Source organism: Myodes glareolus, chromosome 25 (assembly GCF_982192425.1).
Source record: "Myodes glareolus chromosome 25, mMyoGla1.1, whole genome shotgun sequence".
Classification (NCBI taxonomy): domain Eukaryota; kingdom Metazoa; phylum Chordata; class Mammalia; order Rodentia; family Cricetidae; genus Myodes; species Myodes glareolus.
In genome coordinates, this window is record NC_142050.1 from 20,108,892 (window position 1) to 20,120,641 (window position 11,750).

General features: G+C 39.2%; 1 protein-coding gene across 1 annotated transcript in view; it reads left to right on the top strand.

Moving 5' to 3' along the window:
- Positions 1-8,450, top strand: part of Cped1 (cadherin like and PC-esterase domain containing 1) — a 284,218-nt gene extending 275,768 nt beyond the window's left edge. The window contains exon 22 of the mRNA XM_048450954.3: positions 6,520-8,450. Within this exon, the coding sequence (XP_048306911.3) occupies positions 6,520-6,744 (225 nt within the window). The 3' untranslated portion in view covers positions 6,745-8,450. The remainder of the gene's footprint in view (positions 1-6,519) is intronic.
- Positions 8,451-11,750: the final 3,300 nt, after the last annotated feature.

Consider the following 11,750-nt stretch of genomic DNA (forward strand, 5'->3'; position numbering starts at 1 on the left):
ACTAAAATAAGATGATATTTTTGACATCTGGAGACAGCAGTTTGAAGGCTGGATGCTGGTTTTTACAAATAAGTTCAAAGAAATAATGGGCATGGAAACAGATTCTCAGGCCTACCATAAATTAACACCAGTCTTCTTAATGTACTTGGGAACTATTTATTACATGGAACAACATGATGCTGACCTTGTAGATCTGGTCCCAGACAATGTCTTTGAAGTCACTTCATTCTTGTTCCTACTTCAAGCATCTTAGACATGTGCCTTTATACAGTCCTCTTGAGGGTAGGGACTATATCTGAATTCCTCCATGTGTTTTCTAGCGCAGAGAACTCTGAATATAGTAAGATAGGTTTTACATGGAGGAGGGAGTCATTAAAAATTTATACGTGAAATAATGTCTTATTTATTTTCTTTCTCTTTTGCTTTTTCATTGCAAAAAGATTACGTGAATTCTTGTTCCTCTAAGAGTTTAAAAATAAGTATACACAGTAAAACTGAAACCCTTCCCATACATTGTTGACATTCTCAATGTGGTACATAGCTATTTGTCTATTTGTTGTTGGTTTTGGTTTTTGGTTTTGTTTTTTTAGACAGGGTTTCTCTGTGCATAGGTCTGGCTGTTCTGGAACTGACTCTGTAGACCAGACTGGCTTCGAACTCATAGAGATCCGTCCCTCCTGAGTGCTGGGACTAAAGGCGTGTGCCACCATGCCCAGCCCATATCTCCATTTTAAACTTTAAAATTAATTTTAATACCACTTATTTTAAAATGTTGGGCTCTCAGCACTTAGAGTTCCTAGATGTATATAGCACTGGATGCAATTTAGAACTCCTCTATTTCTACACAAAAATTTTAAAAAGAAAAGAGAAGTATGAAATGCTTTTTAATACGTAGAGTCAGCATGGTACTTTGCATCACAGTGTTGAATATTGCATATATTAATCTACATTTTAAAACATGTATAACTCCATGGCTTTATTTGTTTATTTTATGCATATGTGTATATGTGCTTGCACATATGTGTGTCAGTCAGAAAATACATGAGGAGCTCAGTTGCCTCCTCCCATGATGTGGGTCCTGGAGAAATAAATTCAGGATCTCAGACTTGGTGGCAAGCTCCTTTACCCACTGAGCCATCTTGCAGGCCCCTTTAACCCAAATTTTTCAACCAAGTTACAGAAGGAATAGCATTGAAGGTTGCTCCCCATAAAGAAACTGTCTTCCTTAATGTAGGTATAAACATAATAATACAACTTAAAATATACTTGGCAGTTCAACAAACATTGAGCCTGTGATTCATTCCAGATTCTGTCCCAAACCCTCTGCGTCCAGAACTCTGAGCTCTGAGAATGGACAAGCGAGCCCCACTGCTCTGTTCAGTTCAGTGTGTTACCCCATAATCCCAATCTGCCTCCACCCACTCATGATGCACCTCAACTCCTGGACGTCTGACAGTGTGACTTTAGGCATCTTTGGGACATGCCATTCCAGGGGATGCGGTGATTCCTGAGTTAATGCAGCACAGGTCACCACCTGGTTGATGTAAGCACACACACACTGCAGCTCCCAGGCACTGGTCTGCTCACTCGTTTGCGTTGTTCTGCCCAGCAGATGTTTTCCGGCACACATCTGTACAGTCTTTTGCGGACTTAGTCTCTCCTCTCCATACTGACGGCCACTGGACTTCCAAAGCCTAGGCTCCAACGATCTGGGCCATTTGGTGAAACAGGACCTTTTCTCCAGCATTTCCTTATAGTTTGTTTGTAGACCATGCAACTCGGTCAGATAACTTTACCCTTTAATCCATGAGCTTCGATAAACTATATCTGCAGTCAAGCAGAAAGCAAAGCTTATGGTTTTTCCCCACAAGGCTTCTTGGCCCTGGTAACTCATGCGGCTTGACCAGAATGCCTATCCATCAGTAGGGTACACAAGACTTGTGTAACAGGAGCCCTCAACCCAAACCTGGGGCTCACTATCAAAGCACACTCTTATTCAGTCCCCATTCTCCTCCTGCTCCTGGTAGACCCTGATTCCAGATGAATGCCTTATCAAATCTGCTGTATAAATATCCTGTTGACAATTGGATGAGAACAGGATTAGAATTGTTCCCTAGATGTTGGGCTATAGAGGAATTAGGGAAAGAGATCCCTGACTGGCACTTATCTGTGAGGAGCAGAAGGAAAACCGGACAGAAGAGTTGTCTTTCTGAAGGACAGTGAGGGTTTCAGAGAGCACAGCTGTACCTGGGACTTAGACTGTGAACCTTGGCTGTGGTTATAGCTCAATGGCCCTGAGTGCTTAGCATGTACCAGGCCCTGGGTTCAATTATAAGAACAGACATACACACTCATGCACAAACACACACACACACACACACACACACACAGAGAGAAAGAGAGAGAGAGAGAGAGAGAGAGACAGAGAGAGAGAGAGAGAGAGAGAGAGAGAGAGAGAGAGAGAGAGAGAGGTGGGGGGAGAAGACTGTGTGGGGGAAAAAAGAAGCAAAGCTCTTAACAAAGAATATTTTCATTTTGGTTAGCATGGATCAAGTCATGGTGAATTTTGAGGGTAAACTTTTTCATACTTATGGAGAAACAGCTCATACAGAAAGCCCACCCCACCAACCACCAGTACTTTTTGTTCTCAAATGATCATCATTATTTTTTGATCGACTCTTTGTCTGTTTGTTTTTGTTCTTTGAACAGGGTTTCTTTCTAGGTAGCCTTGACTGTCCCTGAACTCACTCTGTAGACCAGGCTGGCTTCAAACTCACAGAGATCCGCCAGCTTCTGCCTCCCAGTGCAGAATTAAAGGTGTGAGCCACCACGGCCTGGCCCTATATTGATTCTTAGCATGTTTTTAGAGTTTGACGTGCATCCCTCAATTGCACAGCAACTTTAAACAGCTGTGAAGGTCTGATGTGGTTTATCTTTTTATTGGTCCATGAATCATTTGTGCCTCATTAACCTGGTGAAGGATTCTTCACCTACCGCCGGTAGATCATTATGGAGCTTAGTTATTTGGTCTTGCAAGAGATGTTTTTAATATTTTATCCTAATTATTGATAGACTATGAAAGAGCTTTATCATTTTTAGGCATCAGCTTTAGAATATATGATCATTTTTAGTAGACTCATATAAGTTTTCAGAAATAAATGCTTGTACATTTCTACATAATGCTTTGGCAATTTCCTGTAATGAAATGTTTCATAATGTTGAAGTGGTTTTCTGTCTTGAAGTAAATTATATTGCTAGTGGTGTGACATATACTGTTACAGGGCATCTTCATGAATTTAATCCACATAGCAGTTTTGAGGGAATTTTCACATGTATATATTTATTGATAAATTGAAATAATTCTCTTTGTTTGTCTCCATTCAGGATTCAGTATCAAATCGGTAGTGACTTTACAAAAAAGATTTGGAAACACAATCTTTTATTATTCCCTAAAAATTAGTTTCCAAAATCAGAGTCAAGTGAATCAAGTGTGGTAGGCCGATTCACTGACCTGGGCATTCAGGAGTCCATTTCAAACAACGTCTGACAGGGACATTAGTAATTCAGGAGTATTAATTAGCCTGCCCTTCCAAAACTGCTAAGAGAGCCTGTCATCTCATCTCCCTTTCTCTGAGACTAACGTCAGCTGTCTAAAATCAGAAGTAAATTAACAAGTTTCCTACTGAGACAAGACAAAACGCTGACTCTACCTTTAGATGAAATCTATTTATCTCAGAGATATTGAAGTATCTATACTCAGTTTCTATACTCAGGGTGTCAGAATTAAAGGATTGGAAAAGTCAAATAGGGGACAAGAAAGAAACTGGGGAGATGTAAGGTCCCTGGTGCAGCATGAAGGGGCCTGCTTGTTGGGGTTTCTGTCCTGCCCAGTTCCTCACAGCCGGCAAACCCCAAAGAAAATCACACAGAGTCTACATTAGGTTATAAACTGATTGGCCCATTAGCTCAGGCTTATTATTAGTTCTTGTCACTAATCCTATCTGTACGTCTACTTAAGAGTAGTAAATTCATCAGCCCTGAGTATTAAAATAATGTTTAAATCACTCTAGCCTTGTGTGTTATGATAGACTTGCTTTCGTTTTACATGTAACTAGCACATAGACCATCATGACAGATGCAGAAACCAAACAAAATAAAATCACATTTAAAAATTGCCTTCATTTTGGCAGAACACTGGAATGATATTATTTCAAGATTGCATGCGATATTTATGCTTTAATGTTTCCTTATATAAACTTTTAGAATGTTGTTCACGAATGTTACATGAGAACCCTTCCCTTGAAACTACAGAGGATCTTCAGGGACGCACTGGTCCCTTCTCAGGCCGATCCTTCGTGAGTGCCAATGTAATCTCCTTGGGGTGGAAGGACCTAGGAGAAGCATCACTATTGAGATCTGGAAAGTCAGCCCAAGCTTAATGGCAAGCTGAGCCTGAATCACAACCCACAGAGTTTCTTTGTCACTGAATGTTTCCACCACCCTTCCTAAGAGTCACCTGATCCTAGAGCCTGAGAGAGGAAAAGCCAACTTCTCATAGTCACCATTCTCACAGAAAGAGATTCACACCCTGGGGTTTAGCTACTGGTTTTGAAATACACTACTGGCAATGTTTCCTCAACTCTAATGTCTTTCTTCTTTTTATGTTGCCTTAAAATCATGCACATTAATAATGCTTTTTTTAAAAAATCAAGATAAAAAGTTAATAGGACACATTAAACCCACATAGAATCCTTACATTAAAAAGTAACTCTGTTAACATTTGGGTATAGATCTTTACAAAGTTTCTGTTTCAATGATTTTCTAAAATAGTTTCGTTTACTTAAAGTATATAGCTATAATATTTATTTCTCAAATACATGGAGTTCCCCCCAACATTCGGTTTTGTTTGCAGTAACTGTTTTCATTGTGTTCATTCTCTCATACGGGATCAAAGGATATGTGCCTTAATTATTGAATTACACCTGAAAGAATAGAAAAATCTATGTGACATAGAATACTTCCAGTTGTTATCAAAGAATACTTTCCCATGTCCCAGGAACTGACATAATATCAAGGGACTAGACCTGCATGGCGAACATGATAGAGCTCTTTCTTTGCTATTTGATGCTTCTGAGCATCATATCTAGTATTTTCTTTCTTCCTATTGTCTGACTTCCCAGTGGTGAGGAAGACTTGTCTGTATTCTGTCAATCATGTTTTTAAATAAATGCCGATTGGCCAGGCAGGAAGTATAAGTGGGTCAACCAGACAGGAAGTAGAGGTGGGGCAATGATGACAGGAATATTCTGGGAAGCAGGAAGCTCCCTCCACATTCCTGCCCAGACCACTGAGAAGCAAGATGTAAGCTGCCCCGCTGAGAAAGGTACTGAACCATATGGCTAACATAGATAAGAATAATGGGTTAATATAAGTGACAAGAACTAATAATAAGCCTGAGCTAATGGGCCATTCAGTTTATAACCTAATGTAGACTCTGTGTGATTTTCTTTGGGGCTTGCCGGCTGTGAGGAACTGGGCAGGACAGAAACCCCAACAAGCAGGCCAGTTCATGCTACACCAGGGACCTTACTCCTCCCCAGTTTCTTTCTTGTCCCCTATTTGACTTTTCCAATCCTTTAATTCTGACACCCTGAGTTCTGTTTGCTTGAAGGCAGAAGATAATGATTTAGGCTTCCACCAGGACAATATCTTGCAAAATGTAAATATAAACCCTAAATCTAGCCTTATGTATGGATGAGTGTGGATATTTACAAAGTAGTCATGAATTACACAAAAATGGTAAGTGACCAAGATAGGGAAAGAGATGGGAAAGAAACTTCTGATTGTAAACTCTTTTGGGTCCATGAATACTTTAGAATACCATCTACTCAAAATAATGCTTGAAATAAAGGCATATGTACATACAAAAATAAATGAAACTTAAAGCATAGGCTGTTTTTTGTAAGTTCCATGATTTACTAACCGTCCAAAGGAATCCAGTTTCTAACTATAACACTGTCATCTTTGGGTTAAGGAGTGGAAAAGTACTTTTATTTTCTCTGAAAATAATGCAAGTTGCCATTTTATTCCTTGGCCGACTTCAAGTACCAAATTTGAAGTAATGACTTCAAAATTACTTCATTCTAAGTAATGACTTAGAAACTCACAACGGTGTCCGCTCTACTGTAGAGGGATAATATCAAACCATAAGATACTGTATCTTGTCCAATACACACATGCTTACACACACACATACTCACGGTGTGAAAGAGGCATCGTGTGGAACAGTTCTACAGTCTCACTGGTAACAGAAGACTCAAGGACTTCTGACTTCAGCTCTGGTCTTCTGTAAAACACAGGTTACTCTGGTTCTTGCTTATGTAAATCATCTCTTTGCCATTCAGGCAGCGTCTGGGAGGCAGCAATTCAGTTCAAGCATGAATGTCAGTCATACTGTTCTATGTGGAGCTCAAATATCTGGGGTTTTGCACCTCTAATTTCTTGTTTTTTTATCTGCAGGTGGTTAAATCGAAGTTATCCAGAGAGCACCATGTTCTCAAGATGAAAAGATCCAAGAACCATACTGTGGAAAAATACTTCAGCAGTCAAAACAAACGGCACCAACAAAATTCTGCCCCAAATGTTCATTCGCCGTATCATGTCAGGGGGCCAATAAATCAGGTTTGTTCTGAAATTCTGTTCAGCAGGATGTGTGCAAGTCGGCGGTCTGCGCAGCCTCCCTGAAGAAGAGGTGAACTGAGAACTAGAGATAAGCCTATCTTATCCTGATAAGCCTGGACAATGGTCTGAGAACTGAATGTGCCTCGCACATGCTTTGCAATGATTGCACACTCACCAGTGCAAGCATGCACATCAAAGCACGCAGCTTACAAAAGAGTAATGACACCTTTTCTTATGACAGAGCACACTCAAAAGTGACCTTGAGCATCCATCCTTGGTTTCAGACCCAAGGATAGAACTATAAGAAGATCACTTGAAAGGTGATCACAAACTAGGACCATATGGACCAGGTATTGTAGCGCAACGATAATCAAAACTATGGAAATGTAACAATATGGGTATGGGGTAAAGCTTCCCTGTGCTATCCTCTCCATAGACACGCTGACATGGGAAGAAGCGATTACATTCCACATGGCGGGAGATAACACTTCAGTTCTTTGCCAGGAGAAAGCGGGCTATTTGTGGTGGTTGGGGCTTTGAGGATCTAATGCTTATGAGAAACATTTCTTGTTATACTTTTAAGTTTGTAGTGGAAGGGAAAGAACAGGAGAGATGCTCTGCAGGGGAATTCAAAGGGATTCTCTGCGTGTGATAAGAAGCGATATTGTATTGAACTCTGTGCTCTTGTGAGTTCCACAAACATCCCTCTAGGCCAAATGGTGAGCTCAGATGAGCAGAGTCTACATTGTGACAGACATAATTTTGAAGTGTGGAACAAAATAAAGTTCCCCGTTGGTTACCTTGTTATGTTTGTGGATGCGCTCTCTGAAGAAGCTTCCCTTGCCCCTTTAGATGTATCTCACCTAAGATGACAGTTACATTTTAGATATTTTTGCAAAGGACTGCAGATTCTCAAATGTATAAGAATTTTCTGTGTACCCACAAATAGTACTATGTGACTAGTGTCTGTATTTTTACTTGAAAAAAAAAGTGTTTAATTTAAATTAAAGTAGCCTCACAAGAATTTTTATGAAAATTGTGGCATAAGTAGGGAACACACCTATTTCTAGCCTTGAGAACTTTCACGTCTGTCTTTTTAGGTACAAAAAGGAAAATTGCCTTATTATACAAACTGTTTTACGAGATAACATCTTACTGCTATGTATGGTGGGTTTTAAAGGATGAGTTGAGCCTGAGAAGAAGAAGCCGAGAGGCCTAACTCAGTATGTAGCTAAGATCACTAAATATACAAATACCTCAAAGTCATTGCCATAAAAAATGAGACTGTTTTGTTCTATTGACCCATGAGTTATCTAGAATGAATATCCACCTCTTCAAATACTCTATTTTTATATCTATTTTTATAAGGACATAAACATGAGTTTATATTTAACTGTATTAAATTTTATTTAAATAAGAATATCACTTTGATATAAACACCAATGCATTTAGAAACAGATTTTTTTGAACAGTGGTACCAAATTAACTTAAAAATTAAATATTTTCCATTCATACATCTATATACAAACAAGGTTTTTAGATTTTCAGTTATTTTTTGTTGTTATGAAATGCATCAAATTTTAATGCATTGCATATTCCACAACAGTATTACAGTTAATGCTAGCATTTTGTAATTCACTAGCAATGTCACTGTAAAAACTCTCTGACTTGAGTTAGCCTGGCATTTTCTTCTTCACCACTGAAATAATACTAGACGTTAGAAACAATTGTAATGTATTTTCAATAAATGTCAAACTGGTAATAAATAACCTGTGTTAAGAGAGTATTTTATACTTTCCCTCTTTTAAAAAGATTTTTAGATGTATGTATTTTACTATGTACATGAAAGTTCTGCCTGCATGTATGCATTGTATGTGTACCGCATGAATTCCTGCTCTTCATGGAGGTCAGAATTGAGCATTCGATTCTTTGCAACTGGAGTTACAGAGGTTTCTGAGCCACCGTGCAAATGCTGGGAATCAAATCACAGACCTCAGAAAAAACAAGGGCCCTTAGCCCCTGCGCCATCTCTCCAGACCCTTAGCTTCTCATCTGCTAGAGTTATACTGCTACATAAAGAGTTCCTGCCGGTTGTGAGCCTAGCCTTTAAGAGCTGAATCACTGAGACAACTGGCCAGAGCTAGCAGGAGCTCATTGACTGTGGACTGATAGATGGGGAACCTGCATAGGACCAAACCAGGAATGTGGGTGACAGCTGTGTGGCTGGGCAGTCTGTGGGGCCACTGGCAGTGGGAGCAGGATTTATCCCTGGTGCTTGTACTGACATTTTGGAGCCCATTCCCTATGGAGGGATACCTTGCTCAGCCGCAATATAGCGGGGAGGGCTTGGTCCTGCCTCAAGTAATATGACAGACTTTGTTGACTCTTCCTGAAAGGCCTCATCCTTTCTGAGGAGGGGATGGTGGGTGAGTGGAGGAGGGGGGAGGGGGGAGAAGAAAAGAAAACTGTTGGTGATATATAAAATGAATGAAAAATGAAAATGAAAAAATAATAGAGTGCCTCCTGGGAAGATGTGCTGTCAAGTGGCTTCTCATGGTGGGCATGACAAGCAGAATTGACCACATAGCTCTTCAGCTCTGACACTCTCTCAACAATGCATGGGATGACCTCTCTGTTGTCACCAAAGTTTTTGAGTGTAGTTTAATAATAAGGTGGGTTTTTAAAATTATTTTTGTAAAAGAAGGCACTGAAATTCTAGTAACTCTTTCAATCATTTCTTACCCGAGGAAACTGTATTTTGCATTGGGTAAGTAGATGTGAAAACATGCCTTTACAAACATGCTTCTCTATTTTAGAGCATTTTAATTTGAGCAGGGGAAAATAGGAGTAGGCCTTTAAAAACATTTTAAGTGTGAAAGTTACAGGAAGCGTATTGTTTTGAGTAAGATTTGATCAGCATCCAATCTAAGCTAAACTTAAAACAAAACATTTATAATATTAAAAGTCAAGAATAACTGCATAAACATTTCTAAGCCTCTCTATTGACACTGGGCAGAGTGATAGGGTGTGCCTGTGTGTGCAAGGGAGCATGTACTGTGTGTGTGTGTGTGTGTGTGTGTGTGTGTGTGTGTGTGTGTGTGTGTGTGTTTTGTGCTTGGCATGTGGTGTTTGTGTGTGTATGTGTGTTACAAGTACTGTGTACTGTTCGCCTATAACCAAGCAGGACCTTATAGAGATGCCAAAATACGCTCGTCCATCTTGTTGGGCTGGTTTACATTGGAGCTGTAGAATCTATTTTAGACTAATTTCTTTTATGCCCATAAATCTTCCCTACAGATACACTGAGTCTCACTTTAAAGCATTGGGAGAACTTACTGGAAACAATTGTACTGGAAATAAGGAAGAAAACAAAACCCAATGGTATCCTGCATCTTTAGTTTGTCCCTTTAGTTCCATTCCACTGAAAAATTCCAAAGACATTTTTAAAAAAGGGTCCAAATGTACATTGTCCAATAAGAGTTCTCTTTGCAGATCTAAGACTTTGGCACCAAATGAGAGAAGAGGTATCTAGTGTTGTAAAAGCTTAAGCCAAGATCACACCAAACACTGCCCTTCATTTAAGCAAATGCTGAAACAAAAATAGAAGAAAACGCTAGGACTACTGCACTTAAAATAAACAAATGGAACAATAATTTCAAAAGCCCACCTCCAGGAACAGATCAGCAGCACCCCGTCCTACAGTTTTGACTAAATCAAGGAATAACTGCCCTGTGAATGGTACTTTGACTTTTGTTGTTGGTTCCTTGCTGCCTTGCTTGTTTTTGAGACAGAGGCTCCCTATGTAGCCAACTCTGGCCTGAAACTCAAGATCCTCCTATTGAATCCTTGGGTTACAGTCACAAATCATCATACCTGACTTTATTTTTCAAATACATTTAAATTTCAAATGCTTCTGATGACTCTTGGAAGTGAAGGCATTTTTGATAGATCATATCAGTTTAAGGAGTTGATTCAGACATTGTTAGAACCCACTCTCCCAAACCTGGTAAAGACAACAGGATCTTGAGCCTGCCTGCCAACTAGACTGTGTTCGGCAATGCTTCCAGGTCTGAAAACCATTTGTCATGTTTTTATTTTTATAGTAACTACTATTGCCAACTTCCATATTCCTCTCACGATCCATTCACTTGGTAGATGGACAGCCAAGCTCATTTTCCCCTCACCAATACAAACTAGGCTCCTAACACCACAATCTACTTCTTTTCTTTATGTCCACTGAAATGTAAAGAATTTGCTCAGATCACTGAGCCTCGGCACGTTCAATAATACACAATCAATTTGTTCACATTTACAGTATATCAAGGGCAATCTTTAAGTCTACTTACAACATAAATCAGCATAATTCTTTAACTCTAACAGAAAAAACAACATCTACATTGAGAGAAAGCATCACGGCAGATTTGTACCTGGTGGCAATGTACACGTAGGTTAGGTTTGGGACTTCATTTGTGCTGATTGGCGTCTTAACTAATGCTGTACGCTTCTGCAAAGAACTGTTTTTTAAACAGTTTAAAAGAACTTACAGAACTTAGCTGGTAAAAAGCCTCTTCTAACACTGTAAAATTCACCTGGGAAAATTGCACTTTAGATTAAGTTATGAAAAGACATTTCATATCTCAAACCAAGATTTTCCCCCTCAAGGCCATTTATGTATAACATCCATAATGTTCACTTTATTGCAGGTAATAAAAATAGGGACTTTTTGTTGCATAAAAAGTAATTCATATGATCTCCATAAGAATGCTTAGATACATTTAAAGCAAAGTGATTATACTTGATTATGACTACATAAGCAGCCAGAAGCACAAGGGTTTCATAAACTTAAATGTATTCAGTTGATTCTCAACTATGTGGTGGTTTTTCTCAGGATAGGTTGGTGGGCACAGTGTGTCAACTTGTTGAAGCTTTTAGTGTGAGTAAGTGGTAATGGCATGTGATTCATACATAATTCCTTCAGTGGTAGTTCCACTTTCTCTTTATAATAAAAGCTATGGGTTGAAATCTTAAAAAATTCATTTTCACTTGAGAATGACATCAAGGTCAATATT